General features: G+C 46.8%; 9 protein-coding genes across 9 annotated transcripts; 6 read left to right on the top strand and 3 right to left on the bottom strand.

Moving 5' to 3' along the window:
• Nucleotides 1-2: 2 nt before the first annotated feature.
• Nucleotides 3-1780, top strand: N7509_009996 (MFS transporter; the record flags this gene model as incomplete). Its single annotated transcript, XM_056634633.1, has 3 exons — nucleotides 3-96; nucleotides 151-505; nucleotides 568-1780. The coding sequence occupies 3 exons, from the start codon at nucleotides 3-5 to the stop codon at nucleotides 1778-1780; spliced, it is 1662 nt and encodes a 553-aa protein (XP_056485253.1).
• A 73-nt stretch (nucleotides 1781-1853) lies between these two features.
• On the bottom strand, nucleotides 1854-4453 carry N7509_009995 (uncharacterized protein; the record flags this gene model as incomplete). The annotated part of the gene is made up of 6 exons (XM_056634632.1): nucleotides 1854-2116; nucleotides 2199-2614; nucleotides 2693-3650; nucleotides 3709-3948; nucleotides 4018-4305; nucleotides 4354-4453. 6 exons carry the CDS (start codon nucleotides 4451-4453, stop codon nucleotides 1854-1856), a joined length of 2265 nt encoding a protein of 754 aa, XP_056485252.1.
• Nucleotides 4454-4902: 449 nt separating this feature from the next.
• On the bottom strand, nucleotides 4903-5799 carry N7509_009994 (SDR family oxidoreductase; the record flags this gene model as incomplete). The annotated part of the gene is made up of 1 exon (XM_056634631.1): nucleotides 4903-5799. One exon carries the CDS (start codon nucleotides 5797-5799, stop codon nucleotides 4903-4905), a length of 897 nt encoding a protein of 298 aa, XP_056485251.1.
• Nucleotides 5800-7819: 2020 nt separating this feature from the next.
• Nucleotides 7820-10959, bottom strand: N7509_009993 (alpha-glucosidase; the record flags this gene model as incomplete). The annotated part of the gene is made up of 5 exons (XM_056634630.1): nucleotides 7820-8762; nucleotides 8814-9344; nucleotides 9415-9904; nucleotides 9964-10677; nucleotides 10737-10959. The coding sequence occupies 5 exons, from the start codon at nucleotides 10957-10959 to the stop codon at nucleotides 7820-7822; spliced, it is 2901 nt and encodes a 966-aa protein (XP_056485250.1).
• Nucleotides 10960-12453: 1494 nt separating this feature from the next.
• Nucleotides 12454-13708, top strand: N7509_009992 (uncharacterized protein; the record flags this gene model as incomplete). Its single annotated transcript, XM_056634629.1, has 2 exons — nucleotides 12454-13440; nucleotides 13487-13708. The coding sequence occupies 2 exons, from the start codon at nucleotides 12454-12456 to the stop codon at nucleotides 13706-13708; spliced, it is 1209 nt and encodes a 402-aa protein (XP_056485249.1).
• A 1474-nt stretch (nucleotides 13709-15182) lies between these two features.
• On the top strand, nucleotides 15183-15992 carry N7509_009991 (uncharacterized protein; the record flags this gene model as incomplete). The annotated part of the gene is made up of 1 exon (XM_056634628.1): nucleotides 15183-15992. One exon carries the CDS (start codon nucleotides 15183-15185, stop codon nucleotides 15990-15992), a length of 810 nt encoding a protein of 269 aa, XP_056485248.1.
• A 2141-nt stretch (nucleotides 15993-18133) lies between these two features.
• N7509_009990 (uncharacterized protein) lies at nucleotides 18134-18385 on the top strand (the record flags this gene model as incomplete). Its single annotated transcript, XM_056634627.1, has 1 exon — nucleotides 18134-18385. One exon carries the CDS (start codon nucleotides 18134-18136, stop codon nucleotides 18383-18385), a length of 252 nt encoding a protein of 83 aa, XP_056485247.1.
• A 53-nt stretch (nucleotides 18386-18438) lies between these two features.
• Nucleotides 18439-20241, top strand: N7509_009989 (lipase family protein; the record flags this gene model as incomplete). The annotated part of the gene is given in 4 exon segments (XM_056634626.1): nucleotides 18439-18970; nucleotides 19032-19191; nucleotides 19247-19829; nucleotides 19843-20241. The coding sequence occupies 4 exon segments, from the start codon at nucleotides 18439-18441 to the stop codon at nucleotides 20239-20241; spliced, it is 1674 nt and encodes a 557-aa protein (XP_056485246.1).
• Nucleotides 20242-20869: 628 nt separating this feature from the next.
• N7509_009988 (uncharacterized protein) lies at nucleotides 20870-21316 on the top strand (the record flags this gene model as incomplete). The annotated part of the gene is made up of 1 exon (XM_056634625.1): nucleotides 20870-21316. One exon carries the CDS (start codon nucleotides 20870-20872, stop codon nucleotides 21314-21316), a length of 447 nt encoding a protein of 148 aa, XP_056485245.1.
• Nucleotides 21317-22692: the final 1376 nt, after the last annotated feature.

Genomic DNA, 22692 nt, shown 5'->3' with positions numbered 1-22692 from the left:
AGATGATCTACGAGGGACCCTTAATTCGCCGGTTGGTTTCATACGAGTACAACGGAAGAAAATACTATCAAGTCAGTCACTGCAGTCTCCCTACGAGTAAGCATACTATATTGATCGAACAAAATCATCATACTAATACTGGGATGATAGATATGAGCCCCCAGTGGCTACGCGATAGCTTTTTCGGCCAGTGCATGCGACATATTTGCAAACCTGTGTGGTGCGAATATCCCGAAGAAAGTGCGGGATGGATGGAGGCAGCCAATTTTCATAATTTGCCATCTCAGAATGAGAAGTCGATTCGAGTGGAATGGTACTCTGACACCGATGAAGAGAATCCACAGAGCTGGTCACAGGCTAAGAAGGCATTTGTGACTGGGGTTATTGGTGCTTACAGCTTTGTTGTTTACATGTCTGCCCCGATTTACACTCCCGGTGAAAACTCGTTTATGGACGAATTTCATGTGAGTAGTGCGGAGGCTGCGCTCGGGCTTGCTATTTATGTGTAAGTGCACTTACTACCTCCCTGAATTCATTTAATTTTACTCACATGTGTTGTATAACTAGTCTTGGATATGGCGCTGGGCCGCTATTCTTCAGCCCGCTGAGCGAGATCCCCCGTATCGGGCGAAACATCCCATACGTTATATCTTTCGCATTATTCTGTATAATCAGCGTTCCTACTGCGATTGCACCCACGGCAATTGGCTTCTACTTCCTGCGCTTTTTACAGGGCTTTTTCGGAAGTCCATGTCTCGCAACTGGTGGTGCCTCGATTGCGGACATGTATTCTTCCGATGTTTTACCCCATGCTATGTCTACGTGGGGATTTTGCGTATTTTGCGCCCCCGCCATCGGGGCATTGGTCTCTGGATTTGCAATTCCGGTTTTGGGTTGGCGATTTGCAATGTGGGAGATCTTAATGGCTGCAGCCCCGGTTTTAGTTCTGTTGATTTTGATGCCTGAAACTAGTGCAGCGACAATTCTGCACCGACGTGCTCGACGCCTTGAAAAGAACGATAAAGCCAACTTGAACCCAAATACTCGAATCTACCAGACCGCCGCGGATGTTGTCCAAGGAGAAATATCTTTTCACGAGGTTCTTCGAGAGTCGTTGCTGATTCCCTCGAAAATCACATTTCTAGACCCAGCAATGATGTTCTTGAACTGCTATACATCATTGGTTTATGGCATCTATTATTCCTTCTTCGAGGCTTTTCCCATCGTCTACCAAGGAATATACAGGTTCAACCTCGGAGAGATGGGATTGGCATTTCTCGCCATCGTCGTGGGAACTATTATATCATTCGTGGTATACAATTACTACATCCACCGTGTTTTCGTGCCAAAGGCAAGAAACGGGGGCTTTAAAAAGCCGGAGGATGTTCTGGTCCCGGCCCTCTTCGCCTGTTTCGGCCCTTCGATTGGTTTATTTCTTTTTGGTTGGGCTGCACGGCCGGAGATTCACTGGATTGTCCCGACTATTGGAATCGTCATTTATCCTGCTTGTGTCTTTGTCTTGATGCAATGCATTTTTCTTTACATTCCCGCTTGCTATCCGCAATATGCTGCGAGTGTTTTTGCCGCTACTGACTTCACTCGAAGCGCGTTTGCCTGTGGTGCGGTTATTTTCTCGCGCCCTCTTTACCTTAATCTGGGAATTGGTCCGGGATGCAGCTTACTCGCTGGTCTAACTATTGGGTGTGTGGTTGGAATATATGTGTTGTACCATTACGGCGAAGCGTTGCGGTTGAGATCTAAGTTTGTTTCCAAATGGTGATTGTGGAAGATTGGACAGATAGAATGCCCCAGGTGGAAAATCATATCATTAATACTACCATAGATCATCAACCTTAAGTAGTATTAACATCCAAGTTGGAATTTACTAGACGCTGTTCGCAGGTGTTGGCATAGATATCAAGCCCGTCTCCAATGACCTTCAATATGGCCCACTGTTCATTTCCTCTGATAAGGCGCGCCCAAAGCTTGACAACTGCAAATCCTAGATAGTCGCAGGACGATGGATCACCGGCTTGGGGCCAGAGATCATCGTCTCCAGATGTCCGGCCTTCTTCGACGATATCGCTAATCCAGCCTACCAGGCGGGATTCGTGTTCTGCCAAAGAAATTGTTAGTGAGGGATCTCTTTCAAAGATAGTGCGTATAACGGAAAGATTGTCAAGTAGAAGTCCACTGACCATCTAAAGGACGGCTCTTTTGACAATTGGACAAGCAGAACAACCATTTACTTAAGAATATCGCGAACTCCAACCCACAAAGAGAATGCTGGATACTCCATACAAAGGCATGGCTGCGAGCTACAAAGTTAATTCCCAGTCTGACAGGAATACTGAGCGCATGAGTCGCGTGTAAAATTGCCGGGAGGAGATGTGGCCCAGCTGGAAGTCTCGGCATTTCCAAGAGTCGATTCGCAATATCGCTTGGGTTTCGGGATCGAAGTATCTTGTGCGCTCCCAGATCAAGACCTAGTCGAACATAGGCAAGACCAAGCAATGCGGTGGAAGTGAACGTAACAGGTCCGTTTGGATTCCGTGGGTCGAGACTTGATTCAGGGGCTCGTTGCCATTGGGAAGTCCATGCGTGAAGCATAGTCCTGGTCGGCAGTATTTATAGGTTAGGAATAGGGTTTCCTTTTTATCTGTTCATTACCTCGTAGGAGATGTTTACTCACCGCAAGGTTTCCTTTTGTTTGTTGATGAATATACTTTGCTCGTCATCATATAGGCGAAAGGCCTGATAGGAAACGAGGATTTTTTGGATGAGAGCATGTAAAAGAACGTAGTTTGCTAGTGGAGATGGGATCACTTGTGAAATTTGAGGCGGCTGCTCTCGGGACTTCATTAACTGGGAAAGAGCCTGCTGGAACATCATTTGCTGTTGAGGGACTGATCTGCGGACAGCAGACCATTTCTGTTGATTTGGGGCGATCCATTCTAAGCAAGTACATGGGAGGCGCAGATTAATCTCATCGCTCAGGATAACCGGCGGGGTTCCAAATGCAATGGAATGTAGATTCAGAAGAGTGAAGGAGAACAGCTTAAGTCGTCTTTCAAACTCTCTTCTTACCCATGAGCGCCAGTCTAGAGTGCTTTCTGGCTGTTCCGTTTGTTCTTCAAGCTGGCTATCTCGAACACATCTTGCCAAGTGGCTCTGTAAGTTGAATGCTTCATTTATAATACTTTCCTCGCCTTGCCATGTGGCAAACGCAATAAGAAGCAAAGCACAACACCCTTCAAGAGTGGTGTTTTGAGAATCAGAGCCCACGGAAATGTTGCTGTAGAGTTCGGTTCGACCCTTTTCGCGTGAACTTTGTTGTAGTATCTTCCGCGATGCATGGAAAAGTGAAACTGCCTTGCGATGCTCGTGTCGATATTGAGCTCCCAAGGCCGACATAGCCAGAAATATGCCCGGATCACAATCATCAATGCTGAAGGTGGGAATATGGATAATCGGTACGTGGGGATAAAATCCATCGAAGAATCCATTCATGAATCGAGTAAGTGAATGGTGGGATGGCAAGAGACTATCATCGGGTGTGGCATGAGAATCCTTTGACAATGCCAGAAGAAGCCGAGTCCGATGTTGAGGCGTGACGGTAAGGATTGGCAATGTCAAAACTCCAAACTCCGCTACAGGTCCAATTTAGATTGGATCTCATTTAAGCATTCGTTAGGAATGGAGACTTACCGACTGCCTGCCTCTCGGTAGGGAGCTTGCTGAGAGATTGATTTGAGTGAGAGTTTTCTTGCTGAACTGGATAGGGAGAAGAGGGAGTTGGAAGTGAAGTGATCGAAGGTTCCCCAGTGAAGATCTGAGTGATACTAGGTTCGGTTGGTAGATACCAGTCCGTATTAAGACCGAAATTCTGGCTGAAAGATTCAATGTCTTCCAGCGCCAGCAAGTCCTGCTGGTTGAAGAGAGATTGATCTAGTAGTTCAAGTTTCAGTAAGTGAACTCAATAGTAAAAGGCTGCAGATACCCCGCCGGTATCCCTACCTTCATAATGTGCTCCGGTGACTTGCGTTCCTTGTTCAGGTCCTGCTGAGGTGTTGTGATGTAGGTCAGGGATTTCCCACAAAAATCCCCTTCTAATCTGATCCACGGGCAAAGATTCGTCCTGCCATTGGAGATTATCCCCAGTTGAACCGGTCAATGGCGATGGCTGTGCGTCGAGCGTCGAAGGGGTAGCAAGTTCACATTGCCCGGGTTTTTGATGGCGTTTCAGTAGATCACGACGACCAAACGATGAGCCACAGGAACATGTATATGGTTTTTCATTAGTATCTAAGTCCAGTCAGTCCCAGATGTTAAAATTCATCTTGTAAAATGCACATACGAATACGAAGATGTCGTTGGAGGTGTTCGTGTCGTCGGAATTCCCGGCTACAGTATTGACATTTTCGAGGTTTTCTCCGATTGACTGGAGAGTCATTTGGCCTTTCATCAGTTTCCGCTACATTCATTGCCACGGCAGTGGATATTGCGCAAATCTCAATGTGAGTGAGGATCAGAGGGATGTTGGAGGTGAAGTGGAGGCGAAACGATGGAGATGAATTATCTCTTCTCCAACTCCACCTCCCATGTCGTCATGACTTGTGTGGAGAGCATCTCCACACCCACCTCCAACACCTCCAACACCTCCACATGAAACATCCCCTCAAGACTATTCGAATTAGACAACAAATATCTGTCCCGCAAAATGCACGCGGAACTAGCCCGGGGCTTACAGAAGGTACTCAGTACGTTCTTACTAGATAAGAAAGATGTTGCTGTGATACTAATAGAAAGGCATGTAAAGCATTGAACTTTGTGTTTGTACTACATCTAGATACCGAAAGGGAAGCCAAGAGCATTGGAACACTGGAAGGTCCACCACTCGATTCAAATCACCACGCGGAACTTGAGCAAGTCTCTTTGGAGAACGTCCTGTTTCTTCTGCTCCAGCTCCTCCATATCCCAGCTCACCGAGGCAAATCGGCCAGCCAGCCAGTCGCGTCGCTCACGGGCGAGCCACACCAGCGTGTCGGCAGGCAGCTCGGGCGTATCGGTCAGGACTACTTGCCTCTCTGGGGGCATGTTCATGGCCAGCTCGGTCTTGACGGCGCCTGGATGGAGTGAGATGGCGATCAAACCCTGCTGGCTGTATTCTTGATCCATGAATTCGGTGAGGCGGCAGAGTGCGAACTTAGTCGTCTGGTAGGCCGATGCACCCGGGAAGATGGCATGAGCACCGCCACTGCTGATGTTGATGGCCGTCTTGGTCTGCGATTTGAGCAGCAGCGGTACGAAGAAGTGGGCGGCTAGATAGGTTCCTTTGATGTTGACCTCCCAAGTCCGCCACCATTCGCTTGGCTCGGACTCGGTGATGGGCTTCCACTCCTCCAGGTAGCCCGCATTATTGATGAGGACATCGAGGCTTCCACCGAGAATGTCGGACGCAGTCTCGGCAGCCGCTCGCACGGAGTCCTCTGAGGTCACGTCCACCTTCATAGAATGCACGAATGGCTGGGGCCGGTTTGCCTTCATGGCGGCGTTGTGGACGGCTGTCTCGACGTCGGTCAGGTCTGAGCGAGCGAGCAGTATTATCTTCGAGCAGCCCGCGGTGGCGAAACTGATCGCAGTCGCCTTTCCGATGCCCTTGGAGGCGCCCGTAATCAATACTGACTTGCCTGTCAGATCTGCTTTGGCGGGATCAATGAACGGGTAAGTGTCCTTGCGCGCCGAGACATAGCTAGCCACGGCAGGCCAATTCGTCAGGGAAGGATCTTGGGCCGACATGATCTCAAAAGGAACACGAAAATATACAGCCGCGTAAGAGTATGAAGTGAGAGCGTTAGGTGTGGTGGGAACTGCGCTTCGAAGCTGCATTTGCTGTGTATTTATCACCTCGTATAGATCTAAAAGGAAGAAGCCGACCAATCGTCATCCCTCGGAGATTGCGTTTTTAACTCCGTGGTGTACTCTCTTGTCCGTTAACTCCACGGCGGTCAAACACCATATATTGTGGTCAAAACTCTTTATTCTCTTGTCCGTTAACTCCACGGCGATCAAACACCATATATTGTGGTCAAAACTCTCTATTTTGGAAGTAGTATTTCATCCTGAGCTGCTAGTTGCCTCTTCCGTGCCCAGCCAACATAAAACAGCCGGGCAAAATACAGGACTAGAATCGTATCTATCCACTTTGACGCTTTGCTACGGTATGACCGGCAAGCGTCGTTACCGCATTTCATAAACTGGCGGCATATCAGATATTCGAATAGATATGGTGATGCAATGAGATTCTTGTTTACCCCCGGGGAAAGATCATGTGCTACCATGTGATATCCTATCGGGCCTGGGCCTGTTACACCCTCTATGGATGGTTAGCAGGGAAGTAGTAAGGGATATATACAACCCGGTCCAAAAGTATTTACCCACTTCCCGCCCCACCCGTAATCTACACCACCACAACAATTCGCAATGGCACCAGATACGACAAAACTACTCGAAATTGGCAAATTTATTAGTGGAAATCGAAAATAAAACCGCCAATTTACCTATTTCGACACGTTCTGTAATTATAACGGCCATCAAATGTGGCTAATAGTAGTCAGAAGTTGCCCGCTGTTTTAATCTGCCGCGTAAGACTGTATTCAATACTATTCAGTCAACAAAATAATTTTGAATTACGGCCTAAAATAGGGCAGCCTTGAAAATACCTAGGTATGATCATCGAACAAGACGTTATATCTATATGTTAATACGTTGTGATTCTTGTTTATCGTGGGGAGCCTTGGTTGATCTAGCACCTAGTGGTCTCTCAAAATCTATAATTCGCCGAATTTTATGTACATACAAAATGAAAAAATAGAAAAGTTGCAAAAGGATTTCTTTAAAAAAAAAATGATGCCCTCCATCAGAGATAATTAGTAATAAAGCCAAGGGAAGCAAGTAGACACCTAAGAGGGTAAGATAATACGTTCATTTTCAACCCTCTATGAAGTATACTACCGTGAACAACAGGAACATAAGAGGAGAAGAAATTATACGTAGATTCCAGTTCGCCAGTATATCCCGATATCTCGAAATGGAGCGGACGTAGTTTTCGCAAGTAGGTTGAAATGAGTTTCTGTCGAGATATGGAGCGGTAACTTACCGCCAAACAGGGGTTATACGGAGTGACTCACTTTCTCTTAGCTTTTCGTATAGTATCCGATATCTTTGGCATTTCAGTTGTCGTAACACCGAGTACTGGCGCCATTCATGGGGTAGTTCAACCTGCCTAAGTAAAATCATTTCATTTCTTCAATCCATCAACCTTTACAATGAAGATTGGTTTCGCTTGGTCCTAACCTAGATCCCATTCGCTTAATAGAATTACTAGCCATTACAGTCTCGGCTGGATCCTACAGATTCTTTCTCGGAGACCTGGGGTTTGGAGGGTACTAGAACGTGCACGAACCTACGCTTGAGGTTATTGGGACGGCCTCATGGCTAGCCAATAATTTACTCCTACCGTATACCATTTTTTAAACACCAAGTGAGCTGAAAGCATACGTTAAACGATGAAATTATTCCATCTCTGTGCCGTTTCCAACGATTTAATTCCGGTCAAATGGGTCTAATTTTGTTGCCTTGAAACAGTAATGCATTGAATCAAAGTTCTGATCTTGATAGTCTGATTTTCTAGTGTACGCACTGTTTAGATGGGGCCGCATAATATCGGTTATTTGAACGTGGGATCGATGACTCAATTTCTTTTTATTCGGTGATTGAATCTCTCAAGAAACAGAAGAAAAAGTCCGCACTAGCTCACTTAGTTCAACTGTAGATGATGCTCCCCCGTCAATTTAATATTAACAGGATGTTTCTTTACGTGTTCACCTAGAACCGTAATTTGGCTGATCACCACGCTGCCCACATCATAGCGAAACTTGCCAGTCATCGAAAATTCCCCACCGCGGTAATCGAAGTTGACCACCGAAATACGCGGCTGCTCAATGCTGTCGCCGTCGTCGAGATACAGCGTGCCTGATGCCTGGCCCGTTGTGTCGGGAGCAATCACGATTTCAAAATCTTGCTGTCGCAGTTGGGCCGTCGTATTGGCAGAAACGACTCGCTGAGGGATGATATGGCCGCCTTTGTAGTACAAAGGCAGAGTGTCATACCCGATATCATTCAGTGTGACAGTGTCGCCATTCCCACGGACTGGAACGCCGGTATAGAAGTCGTAGAAGAGGTCGTTGGGCATGTAGACAGATACTGTAGTAGAATTCTCCTCTGTGACAGGCGCCACCATGATGCTTGATCCCCAAAAGAACTGGTAAGGGAGGTCCACCGTGTTGCTGTCTTGGGGGTATTCGAAGAACATGGGATTAATCATCGGCGCACCTGTCTGTGCTTGCGTCCACATGGCAGTGTAGGCGTAGTCGAGCAGGCGGTACCGAATGTCAATGGCCGCTCTGGCGGCGGCAGCAGTCATAGGAGTCCGGTAGAACTCATGCGGCGGGGTACCAAGCGACTGATGGTCGCGGAAAAAGGGCGAGAAGGCACCGAGGAAGATCCAGCGAGAGCAGAGTTTATCCGTTGTCACACCACCATAGCCGCAGACGTCACTGCCCACCATGGGGATCTGGTAAAGGGCGACGAATTCTTGCAGCTCGGCAATCGTCCAGCGGTAGTGGTCCCAGTCGGCGTTGTTGTCTCCTAGCCAGTGCCCTACTTTGCTGCCAGCGCCGGCGAAGGTGGATCGTGTGATACTGTCGCACATTAGTAACCAGCTTCGCTAATTTTGATGCAGGAACACTTACACCAGCGGCCGCATGGATGGCCTGCGGTTGAGCATTGCGTTGCGGCTAGCAGCACTCATCATGCTGCCGTAGAAATTGTGCGTGTCGTACAGCTTGAGACCGTTAGAATGAGTGAGATCTGTCCGGATCGTCAAGTTGCTGATCGACCCGGCGGTGTTGTTGATGTGGTAAGGAGGATCGATCAGGTCCCTTCCAGGCAGGCCAAGCATGGGGTTGTCTCGCTTCTGAAGGTCATTGCTAATCACTGGAGAGCGTACGCTAGGCGTTGATTGAGAAACAGGAGACCTCTTCTGTGGACCGGAGCTTGTAGTAATGTTGTCAAAGACCATCTGCACACCAGTGTTGCAATCACCTGTGGTAATTGTACGATTTTTGCTTTCATAGATCCAGTTACCGTCTGACTCCCTGCGGACATACTCATATGTGAATGTTTCATCATGAGGCATTTGTACCGTGACCTGCCACTCTGGGTAGTTGTCTGCGCTCATCGCAACAGAATTGTGGATTTGGCCTTCTCCTAAAGTGGGGGAGCTTCCGAGAAGGTAAATATCTTCTCCATAATAGGTCTCCGCATGGACAGTGAATGAAACGGAGGCAACACATGTTGGTTGGAAATTTGGTCCAAAGCCCGAAATCGGGCGTGGCGCCGATAGACGAACAGCGGGGGGGATTAGGAGGGTCATCATTCTTTTGCGCAAATGCCTCTGGATTTGAACATGGCCATTCACAGAAGTTTGAAGCCTCATTCATGTCGATCCATAGCGCATCAATGTCCACGCCGTTGTCTGGGTCAAAGAATGAAGAGAACTGGTCGTTCCAGTATTCTTGCGTCTTCAGAGCAAACCAGTCGGGAAAAGCAGTAACACCAGGCCAGACGACGCCTTGGTAGACTGACCCGTTTGCATCAGTCAAGAAAACGCCGTCCTGGACGCCTTTTTCAAACGGGGGGTAGTCGGCATAAGCCACGGCCGGGTCGACCATAACGATGTAGTGCTGGTTATGACTGTGCAGGTATGAAACGACCTCGCGAACGAGGTGTAGGGGATAGCGGAGAGGGTCCAAAGTAAACACCTTCCTTAGGTCCATGTAGTCTACATAATTTCTTTTAGCCATGTTTGAACAATGAGGGTCGTATAGTCATATAGCATACCAATATCTGTCCACTGCGTCTCGAGCGGGATATTAGCTGCACTATAGTTAGCAATGACCTCAGCTACCTCGAAGATGTCTTGGTAGCCATATCTGCAGTTATGGAAGCCAAGTCCCCAGTATGGCATCATGGCGGCCTTGCCAACCGTCTCGGAATACTGGACCGCCACATCTCTCGGAGTCGGACCCGCCAGGAAGTAGAAGTCGAGAACCCCGCCCAGGGTGTTGTATTCGAGGTATTGACCGTCAGCATCTTGGTCAACCTTGATATCCATTCCATTGCTGTTTAACAGAAACACACCATGCGTGCCCTGGTGGCGATGGTCAAAGTAGACAGGATGATTGCCATACAAATTGGTGTATTGAGGAGTGAGATAGGCATCGCGAGACCAAAGTGTGCGCATATAGTCGTTCGTCTGCAGCCGGAAGGCATCGGTGCTCTCTCCCAGGCCGTAGAGATTGGGTGAGTCCGGCAGGCTTGTGCGCAGCCGGAGATACTGCGACTCAAAGATCAAGGCATGACCGGATGTGTCAAAAAGAACCTCGCCAGTGGATCGCCGGGTCAATGTAAATGAGAACGGGTTATGCTCAATGGAGACATTCAAGTCCGACGTCGACGGATCGATATTTGTGTTCTTAGGACGAGGAAGAACGGATTCGGGCACCTGGTAGACTTGTTCGGCCGCATCGTAAATCTTGACATGGACTCGGGACTCTGTATCGTTTGTTAATGACTAGAACACGGCAATAATCTCGCCAAACTCTTGATCCTACCCGTCTGGTAATCAATTTCCAGTTTCAGATCGTTCAAATCCGTGCCGTAAACATTACAGGCTGTCCCGGCAAGCGTGAGATCGGCACTGACAACTGTGCCGTGCTTTGTCTTCACATTGCTCGCTTGGTATCCTGGACATGCTGCCGTGCCATTGCTAACCGCCAATACGGCAACATCAGCACAAAGGACGAGACCCAAAACTGCTGCCAAGCACTTCCTCATGATGCAAGCTGGTTGAAGACACGCCCCGCTTGTCTGGCCGTATAAGGAGCATATCGCAGGTCTTTAAATAGCTGCTCCATCTCTGCTATTCCTGTAAAGAAAATAGAAATTAGCCAAACGAGACGCGGGGTTTAGCGAAAGAAGCTCATCAAGCATTTACTAGCCCGTTATGAGTATAGATCTACACCCGTTATTTGCCCGAAATTATCCACAACCCCGATATTTGCCCGCGATCGATCTACGGCAACTTAGTAGATCAGCTCGGACTTGGAGAATGCATATTGTGAGAAAATAGCCTTAACTACCTGTTCCAGTCGAATACCATGGCGGGAAATAATTTGGTGTCAGGGCGATGTTGTCCCTGCAACAGCCAACTGTTGAGGTTGCTAGTCATGCACGGACGCGCTACATAGCGTCCTTCATTCCAAAGGTAGACGCATTGTCGCTCTAAATTTCCATCACTCCAGGATCAGGCTTTGTGAAAAGTTAACAAAAAGTTAAGCCTTGGGAATTTATTCGGCGAAACCATTGACATCATGCGCAGAAGGCTAAATTACCTGATGTTAATGCCCCATGCCTTTTGAACAAGGTTGCGTTGCCTGAAGTCACGTGCACACGCTGAGTTTTAGCTAGACCTCACCAAGTGCGGGTATTATTTATGATACAATCAGTAATCGTAGGCCTGTTGAGTAAAGTGGATTCTAATTATGGGCAGGAAAAGGTTATAATGCATGGACATTCATCGACAGACTCTTGCTTTCATGAAATGGTGGAAGAGGTAATATATGTTCCATCAGAAATTAACGTGACAAACAGGCACTAGAGGAGACCCAGCATCAATTTTCTTCCTGCACGAAAATGCCATGTACCTACAGACTTTCTCCTTGCGAAACTCACTCGATTCTAATGAATTGTTATGTTAGTTAATTGATTGTGGCTTTAGACACGTCTACTTGTTGCATACCTAATTGTAATGGTGTTTCGTGGTATGCGTAGCTCCTGCTTAACAATCCCCCCTAGGAATGTTGGTCCTTAACCTGGAGCTACCTAAATTCGAGGCGCGGCTATCCAAATTTCTGCCGAATGAGGATGGAAAGTCCTTGAGTAAATTCCAATACTCAGCTTCTCCGTGACCGATTTGGCGTCAACTTCGATCCCATATAGTCGTAATCACAATCCCTACGTGGCATATGTGTGTGTGAATTCGAACATGAAATAGAGAACAAGAACGCCAATGGAAAGAAAAAAGTTTAAAGTGCAATGTGAAAGAAGGAATGGGAAGTTCGCCCACCCGACGAATATCTATCTATAAATACCCCCAGGTGCGGCAAATATCCCAGAATTTGTTCATTCCAGTCATACCACTCCTTTTTGGCTTCTAAATCTTTTAACTCTGGTGTATTGCTGCAACCCTTAATTATAATGTGTATCTTCAAAAAGGTCGCAGCGGCATCAATTGCGGCGTTTATAAGTCATACTTTGGCGATTCCGTTGATGGTCCACCCTGGTGGTACGAATGATGTTGTCATCACGTCGCAAGATACTCTCAACGAGACGATATCCAACCACAGCTCTAACCAGGCTGCAACTCCTCTGTCAGCTGGTGATGCCGAGCAGCTCTCAGTCTCTGTGTACAATAATTTCCAGAGCGATTCCATCCACATCTATATCACTGGACTCGATTCCGATGGGAACATTGTCTGTCTTACACCTAGTGGAAGTTGGTATACTCCAACAGGCGATAGCAGCTCCACGACTCTCCAAGAAATCACGGAAGATATTGCCATCCCTATTGGTGCTTATGGATCAACTACTTCCCTTACCCTCCCGAGCTATATTTCATCGGGTCGCATCTGGGTCGCAGCTGGTGACTTGACATTCTGGACTGTAATATCTGCCACTGGTGCTCTATCTCTTGTTGAACCATCTGCAGTCAACCCGGATGATCCTAGTGCAAACGTCAACTGGGGATTCGTTGAGCTCACAACAGATTCTAGCGGTATTATGGTCAATCTTAGCTATGTCGACTTCGTTGGTCTCCCGCTTAGTATTGAGATTCAGGGCAGTGATGGCACCCAAACAGCTCTCGGTGTGTCAGCAGATGCTTTATCATCTATTTGCAGCGACTTGGCTACACAAGCATCCTCAGATGGTCAGCCCTGGAACGAACTCTGCATGACTGACACTAGCGGCAACCTCCTCCGCGTTATCGCTCCTTACGACTATATAAGCCTAGAGCCAGATGCTTTTGATTCCTACTGGACGAGCTATGTCTCTGATGTCTGGTCTCAATACGAGAGCACGCCCCTGACAATCGATACTCAGGCTGTAGCTGGCCTGGTAAACTGCGCAGTGTCAAGCGGTATCTTGAACTGCGACGGTGACAACCGAGGCTATGCACAGCCAGTCGCCAGCGATATCTTTGGTTGCAATAGCGGTTCATTTGCAATTGAATCAAGCGACAATGAAATCCATCAAGCTGTTGTTCCGCGTCTCTGTGCCGCATTTCACCGGTCGACATTTTTAGTTGGCGGGGAATGTAGAACCGAGCCTCGATTCGAGCTCTTACTACACGACATCACCGACAGACTACTACAGCAAGAGTGTGCATCAACATGAGGCTGACGGGAAGGGATATGCCTTTGCTTATGACGATGTGACTCCTGATGGCGTGCCAAATGCCTCTGGTCTCCTTTTCGACCCGAACCCCACTTTTCTCACTATCACTGTGGGTGGAGCAACGTCCTAATATCGAATCGCAACTTGTGCAGTATAACTATACTGTCGATCCATTCTACAAGACACAATGTACATACTGCAATTTTTATTTTTAATATTTGTTCGTGTCATATGGTTTTGCAAATTACTTAAACTAGTAGCTGTCCCAATTAGAGGCATTCACATATTGTCAACGCATAGAGTGGTTAATTACCACTAGCGAACGATTGGATACACTAGAACCCATATTTCTTAATGTTTTGTATGGTAAATTGGTCAAATTGGCCATTCTGGTGTTGTGACCACCGGATATCGACACATTCAGAGGGGATTTCAACCTGCCATTGATTCCGTGTTTATTCCCTTCAATCGACCTTTCATCTTGGATTGATTCTATTTGATCTCATTCGTTCTGAATGAAGACTAGTCTATACGCCTTTATCCTCTTCTGATGCCTCATGCGAGGCAGTTGTACAATCAGAAGCAAGAAATTCAAGGCTGCACCATGACATCTTAACAGAATTTGCGACGGAAACGTGGAAAAGGGGTAAAATTGGGTCTATACAAAAATTTTTCGTGTCGATAGCGGATCTGTGCCAATCTAGGGCGTGCTACTAGGTAGTAGCAAATAACTGTACCGAAGGAATTAATTATAAGCTTTGTTCTCACTGTAGCGTAATATGTGAAAATACCCGTCGGGTAAAATGGGCTTGCCCCGCCCCGGAAACAGCCTCGGGCTCTTAACTTAGGCGAGAGGACAAGGGGATCCATTGTGAGATGGGGGGTTTGCGGATCAGTCAACATTGAATGAATATGAAGAAGTCTGTGGTTGGGCTGGTAGGTAGAGTAATGGGGAGAAGCGGTCGATATAGACAAATTTTTTCGATTGGTCAGATTTAGAATAGTAGGCTAGTCTCCATTTGGATTGCTGGTCGACATATTAGTTTCGAAAGGCAGGAATGGCTTCAAGACAGAGATTACACTCTCGCAGTTCCGTCTTCCTATGGTCTAGAGCTCTACGCTTTGATGGTGGTGGTTTCGACGCCATTCCCATGTTCCATTCGACCCGCACGTTCTAATCTTGCCGCTTCGAGGATCCCTCCCCGCTTCAGTAGTCAGCATTACTTTAATAGAATCTTGAATTGAATTGAATTGAACTGACTAGTAATTCCAGTTCAGTTCATTTTTGACTGCTGAAACTGAACTGACTGAACTGTGTAGAGCGCTGCCCTTACTATGGTGTTTTGAGGTGTTCGGCTCGCTTAGGTGTTCGGCTTGCTTGTTACAGTACATGGGGCTAAGAATGCGGGGTATGACCGGTGCCTCTATTCGGTACATCCGGCCTGTTATTCAAGATCATCAATAAGCTTACTTCAATCATTTTTGCCTCGTTCATCATCTCATATAATTTATCAACACCCATTCGTTTACGTTACTTTGCTCGTGATCGTCAGTCTATCTTGATCCTTACCTCCCTCTCTCCATCTCTTTATTCTCGAACCAGAATGGAGCAAGAAAGCGCACAACAGAGTCGCTCTCCTCGCCCTCTAGTCATACCGCTACCGGGCGAATTGCCTGATGTTAGGCGCGATGCTGCGAAGGCATTCGAAGTTCTTCGGTCCGGTGGGGTCATAATTACCCCCACGGATGTCGGATACGGCATGATGGCAGCTAGTGTTGAGGCAATTGAGCGAGCGTTCGCCGCCAAAGGACGTCAGGCTGGCCATTCTATGGGTATCATTGGCACTTACGAGCTCCATGAAAAGCTGCACAGCCTTCCACCCGAAAAGTTTCGTCTAACACGGACATTCTCGGAAGATTTAGGACTGACGATTGCTGTTGTTGCGAAAATGAAAGATTCTATCACGGATTTGTTACCTGAACATTTGCTGCCTAGTTTGGATAAGATAACGAAAGATGGCACATTGGGTTTAGCTATTTGTGAAGGACCATTCCAGCGAGAACTTGGCAGATTGAATGATGCGAGTGGTCAAGTCATGATTGGCAGTAGTGCTAATTTGACTGGCCAGGGTCAAAAGTTCCAGGTCGAGGATATTGAGATTGCGGTTCTCGAGGTGACCGATCTCGTCGTTAATTATGGAAGACAAAAATGGTACCTATATGGACGAGCTGGAACCGTGATAGACCTGGATAACGAGCGAGTATTGCGTATTGGTGCGAACTACGATGTCATCGGTGAACGTCTGGCTAATTGGTTTGGATGGTCTGTGCCCGAAGATCCTGAGTTTGACACAAAGGAGAAGAAGCGAGTGGGGGTCTCAATTAATTTGAGCAAAAATGAAGCCTGCATGTAATTCCGCTGATTTTCTCTCAGGAAGAACAACCGGTATAACTGAAAGTACAATGGCTAGGTAGTAATAGCCTGTAAATTCGCAGGGGGTTAGTAAGAAGCGTCGCCACATGACTGGCTAATTTACCTGCACACATAATAAAACGAGAGCATATCATGCTGTGGAATTACATTGTACCAAACATGTACATTATGTGATAAAATTGGCATTCTCGCATCTTTACCAGTCTAAGGCCTGACTACAATTTGACCCAATATTGATACTTTTCTTCTCTGGTTCTGTCAGCGCTTCCACGCGTCCATTGTTCCCATCCGATAGGCCGGTGCTTCCCCTTATCATTGATATTTCTATCCCAGGATATTTCTGACCTCCCATGGCTTCGCCTTCTGAATCCAAAGGCGTAGGCAATCTTGTCACGGGATTCGAAGTATGCGATACCCCGGACTCTCGAGGCCGATTCATAGGCGAATCCCCTTCCAGCCGCTTGCATATCGATATCCACTCGAGCCCTAGTGTATTCAAAGACCCCACAAGTATTAAGGATTCTTGATCTCTTCAAGAATCAGTCTGTGTATCAACTGTCCAATCTGATCTCTACTGTACGATATCCTTGCCTACTCACAGGTCTCTAGCCTGACAACTTAGTAACCATTGCAAAAGAAATAAAACTACTATACTTATAGAGTATAGAGACAAGATAGATAAAGTATAATGCTTAAAGAGAGACAATAGAACAAGTAATAGGATGTTTTATAAGCAGTATATTGATACTTTTATCTTAGTAGCCTTAGAAGATTATTTTATAAGAGGGAACATAGTTTTTTGTTGTTAGTACTATAGAACGAACGCTACTTAATCTCATAAAACGAAATAGTGGTCTTGTTGCTAAGACCTCCATCACATGACCCCAGGATACTGATGTTGAGAGCGAAAATCCCCATTACACTAGATATATACAATAAGTAGACAATCCGTCATGTTAGGGTGATGTATATGTTCGACTTACAGCCTACGAAACACTTCGTCAAAAAAGCCAATTTTGACCAAAAAGCGCTCCACAGTCGGCAAATCACCACGGTTGATGTTTGGTGTTTGTTGGGCCGATGTCACAAAATGGTCGGAAGTTTCTTTTGAGTCCATTCTGAACTAAAGAAACTTGGTAGGTTGGAGAAGTCTTGGAGGATCAGGGTGGCTTTTGGAATGAGTAAAGGAACTTAGGAGACTGGTTGAAAAGTTGGGCTGTCTCCAATGGATTGAGAAGCTAGACCGTACATAGTAAATCACAGGTACGATCTCCTCGACATTGTCAGTGGGGGCGGCTTTCTTGAAGTTGGGCACCTGGATATTACCGGATGAGGAGCCGGTTGAAGAAACCCCGAACTTCAACAAAGAGAAAACAAAAGGGTGCCAGTGGTGTTTCCCCTCTTTCTATTTCTAAAATCAAAAACGGCCCCGAGGCATAGAAGCCGATAAGACCGCTGGAAAAAGCAAACGGCTTCAAGTTCTTAATCTCCACGTTGGAACCTTCAACTTCCAAGGTTGGAACCTTCAACTTCCAAGGTTGGAATCAAGAACACCAGGGTCTGCCAGTGGGACGCGATATATCTTGATTAATACTGACCACCACCTACTACCCCGGCCGTGGACTAGGACTATAGCTTGCCCAGGTGGCATCATCCATGGATGATGTTCAGATTCAAGTTTTCTACCAGTTACTAGTAATAAATGCGCTACGATAAGATTTACCAAACCCTTATTTTGTTGCATTCGGGGTGTCTTTACTATTAATACATGCTGACGAGCACCAGCTATGGGGAATTGCCAGAGAGCCCTGGAGTGACTACTGTAGGTGCTTGGTAGATGCAAAGTATGACGGCCAAGCGGCGTTCGCTTCCAAACTCATTGTAAATCCAGAGACCAGGTATTCATAATTTGAATGAATTATTAGTTGGGTCAGATGCGCGATTATCCTGCATTTAAGATATGTCGTACCGGATTGCATCTACAATCTTGTCGAGGAGTAGATGGTTGTTCACTGGCTGATAGCTTTATCGCTTGTACCCGTCAGATTTGAAACTCTACGATGCTAAATTATGTCTCAAAGTTCTTTCCTCAATTCCTTCCACCCAGATAACCATCTCCACATGACTTCACAACCTGATGATCGCTTCGATGGTGGGCTTGTGTCCCCGCAATGGGGCTGTGCGTACATATCTCGACCTATCAACTCGCGTCGCGCCGCCTTCTCAGCTCGACTGTGGCGCAGATCCTCGGACAAAGCGACATTTTACGAGGACCTGCATTTCCCTGCATCTTATAAGCTTGTCCTTGCCCCTGCCTCGGTTGCAGATGATCCCCACCATATCACTGGGTACGTCATGGCAGCCCCAGGCTGAGTGCTGCTGCGCCGGAGCTTAACTTTTCTTTTAATTCGACCTAAACACACACTATGCCTGATACCCGCAAGCATCGGCGGCGGCGTCACAAGGGGAAATGTGGGAGGCATGAAGATGTCAATGAAGTGCCGAAACAAACGATTTATATGAATCCCCCGGGCGCATATACTGTTCAGGCCTTTCAAGGTGGAAATCCAACACCTCCACCTTTCCATAATCCCCATACGGGTGTCACCTCACTGGTTCACCTACCCCCACGACCGAACCAGGGTCCAGTACCTGTCCCTTATAATCCTGGTACGGTAGGGAGTCCACCCCCAGCCTGGTATCCAACGGGGTATCAAGCCCCGAAGCCTACCTCCGATCTTGCGAAATGGACATCTTGTGCAAATCTCAGCCAGTCGGTCTCAAACATCGTCGCACACACTGCAGAAAAAACAAATGCCACCATCTTGGATCTGGAGAATCTTGTCCTCCAAAGTGTGGGTGGAGGCGCAAATGTTCGGGAGAGCACATCGCGACTCTTGGATCAAGTTGTTACATTGATCGATATCGGGTCTTTCCGCGGGAAGGAGAATGAGCTTAGTACGTGACTATATTCTCTATTCCACTATTCATCCGGAATATGTATACTAACCGAAAAAAGTGGCTGCATGTGCGCTCCCATCCGGGTCCGGAGCGCGGAAAAGAGATCGTTGGACTCATGCGCCTGAGAAACAGAAACCTTCGTCGCCGGTCGACTATTTCTCGAAGGTCTATCTCTATGCAAATTCTCGAATGCCACCACATCTTCCTCACATCAAATTGTACGTTGATAGTATTCGGCATGGGTCGAACTTCTTCCGCTAATGGAGTGACTAGCTATCCCGCAACCTATCCATTGCTAAAGCTCGCGGCCCATTATTCACAACAAGTATACGAAAAGCCAAATGGCCCCGAGCGACAATCCTACGTGAATTCGGACTGGCGCCAAGGTACAAAGGCAATGGTCATCAAATCGCTTCCTGTCGATAAAATGAACACTATGGTATTCGCCATTCGGGGGACGCAAAGCTTTAGTGACTGGGCTGTAAATGTCCATGCGGCACCAGCTTCACCTGCTGGCTTTCTTGATGACCCAAGGAATAAATGCCATGCTGGGTTCCTGTCCGTTGCCAGGAAGATGGTTCCAGCTGTCGCCGCACGACTGCGTACTTTGATCGAGGAAGATCCTAGTCGAATGTCATATACGCTTCTTCTCACAGGTCATTCTGCAGGCGGGGCTGTCGCTAGTCTCCTTTACCTTCATTTACTTTCCGAATCATCGGATGTCAAATCTGAACTCACACATCTACGCGGTTGCTTCAAGCATATTCATTGCATCACTTTTGGTGCGCCCCCCCATTTCGCTTTGGCCATTGCAAAGGCCGCCAAGTGCCAATCCATCCAAATCAATGTTCTTCTCGTTTGTGAACGAGGGCGACCCAGTCACACGCGCAGATAAGGGATATTTCTTTTCTCTGCTGGACTTGTATGCTTCGCCAGCTCCTGGGTCTGTCTGGTCACTCTTCGACCCAAGGGGCAAACGGAATCCGTCGAAATACTGGCAAGTTCCCCAGTCAACGCTCTCAAATGCGGGTCGAATTATTCTCCTTCGTTCTCATGGCCAGGGATATGGTCGTCCATTGAGGAATCCATCAGCTGGTCCTGATGCCCCTCCGCCACTCCCACCCCGCGAGAAGGTAGAGGCGTGTGGCACGACGGATTTAGATTTGCGCGGTGTAGTGTTTGGTGACCCGCTTATGCATTTTATGGATCTATATGCTCGCCGGATTGAGACACTCGTAAGTGGTGCGACAAGGCGAAAGTTTCATTGAAGCCCCAGGACACACCTTGTAACGAAATCGAGCTGGGCGCTGTATATCTTAGTCAATTACGAACCAATTTCGATACATATTTCCAAAATTGCTTCATTTCGATATAGAGTTACGTATTAATTGTCAAATAAAAAGGCAGACTCGGGGCTTGATATGACCAATTATATTTACGGTTACGGTGGCGATCGCTCTCTACGAGGGTCTTGCACTTTGTACAACACAGACAAGCTCTTTCAAAACAAACTCTCACGAGGTGTAAGAGTCATCATGTCAGCAAGAACCATACTTGCCGTTCGTTCAGAATGACCCGGCGTCTAAACCAGGAGAAGCCTGTCCAAGTTTCAATTATATTGCTCGCTAAATTGAGCTTCAAGGGTGGATATAATTTCCGACAGTGAACTTTACCCTGTTCATGATCATGCGGACATCACCATGAGGCATAAACTTTGGTCAGCATTTCTCAAGAGCAGATAACGATGCTGGATGTGGCTCGTTTATCCTTCGGGCCCTCATATCGAAGTCCATAAGTATCCCGAGTTATCCTCTGAATCATCAAGCCTCTGTTTCCATTGAAGTTTCAATATATCATCCCTAAAATTCCATAAAATCATAGCTAGGAACGCTAAAGATGAAAGATCTACTCCAATTTCTCAGCATTCTGGCCGCAACATCCCCGCCCGTTACTGCGGTGGTAGTATCCTTGCAACAGGCCTTGCTCACGCAGACAAACCGCGACTGTAACGGTACTGTCATCGGCAGCCCGCTGACAAAAACCTTCGGCTTTGTTGAAATTGCTCACTCTGGGCCATCTGAAATTATCGCAGTTCCTGTCCTGATAGGGGCAGCGCCAAATACAGCTTACAATGTGCGCGTAATTCAGATCAAGGATGGACAAGCCGTGGATTGTGGATCCTGTACATCAGGGGGTGGGACGTTGACAACGAACAATCTAGGCGTCGGGAGCGCATATATCCAACAGGCTGTGAGCCCTGGAGCCACGGCGGCCTGGGTTGATTTGAATGAAAAAGATCAATGTACAAATTATTACAACATTGCCCCCCTGCCAATTGTTTAAGAGATTGGGACGGTTTGTGGAATTTTTACCAATGGTTGGCTTTTTGTTTATGATATCATGTTTATGACTTCCAAGGTTCTTACTGTATTTATCGAGAAAAGACACTGAAATGTTTGATTTCCGGATAATAAAACACAAGTCAATTAAATTTTGCAAAGTTAACTGCGTACTTAAAATCAAGTCCCCAACTCGAACGCTATAGACATGTTAAATTTACTAAATGAATGGATTGTTTTGCGAAACATGATAGCAAGTACGTTTAGTATCTACCCATGTCCCTTTATATTCATGGATCTCCAAAGAGGCATATCGAAGATCCATGGATATCCCACCAACTATGCAAAAATCCATATGTTACTGATAAAGCCTAAAGATACCTGGGAAAGAAGGAAGTTTATTTTTCTTCTTCAACTCAGCGCAGAGGTCATCATGAAAGAACTCCCAAGCATAAGGCTGATTAATGAAATTGAAATTCTCCTATGCCTGACGAAACTCCGGGCGCAGCTTCTTCCGAATAATAGCCTTGGAATCAACCTTAACCTCACCCATAGGCAACAGCAATCTCTTCCAGTATTCATCATAGCCAAGCTGAACACCATCACGAATATTGGGGTTATGGTAGTCGAGGCAGTAAAGGAGAATAAGAGCCTCAGCAAAAGATTCTGGCTTGAGAATCTATCCAAATCGTGGCTGCCGGTCTTAGAACAGTATGGATATTAAAGGCCTCTGAAAGGTATACTATAACACCCGAAGTCCAGAAAAACACATAATTTGGATGTCCCAGGGTTACAGCTCCAGAGCTATGCTCTATTCCATGGGTAGGACGCAATAAGATTAAGACTCAGACTCGGGATCCCGAGGACCGATATTATGACAATGACGGTCAATGGGACACCGATACAGAGCACAGATACTACTGGTACTTTGCTGAGCCTCGAATCCAAAGGAAGAAGATGTCAAAGAACACATGCGCCATTCTTTGACTTTGTTTGTTGTCCTCTCTGGAGCTTAACGAGGTCACCTACGAAGAGATTCCACCCCACCGGGGAAGTTGCAGGAATTTTCGATATTCCAATATCCTGCCCGTCTCTATTTCAATGATTGTACTATTAAGTCTGGGAAAAGACGATCTCTCATTCATGCAGTCGATCATAACTTCAGGTATGCTAGATTCAAAGAAAGGTATTTTTCCGGCTTTGGGTCCTCTAGATCCATGAACCCCGCATGTCTTTGTCTAAACGCCCAGGCTCACAGCTCATTGCTTGCTCGGGCGTTCCTAAGAAAAGGTCTAATTATCGTTGTCTCTAGTAAAAGATGTATGAAATCAATATCCGCTGTAGATGTAGTCTCAAACCTTCATCAGATGCAATAAATTC

Source organism: Penicillium cosmopolitanum (genome assembly GCF_028827165.1).
Source record: "Penicillium cosmopolitanum strain IBT 29677 chromosome Unknown utg000009l:1.0-9042332.0:1.0-9050551.0, whole genome shotgun sequence".
NCBI classification, from domain to species: domain Eukaryota; kingdom Fungi; phylum Ascomycota; class Eurotiomycetes; order Eurotiales; family Aspergillaceae; genus Penicillium; species Penicillium cosmopolitanum.
The sequence above is the reverse complement of the archived record's forward strand: the minus strand, read 5'-3'. Positions and strand labels throughout refer to the sequence as shown.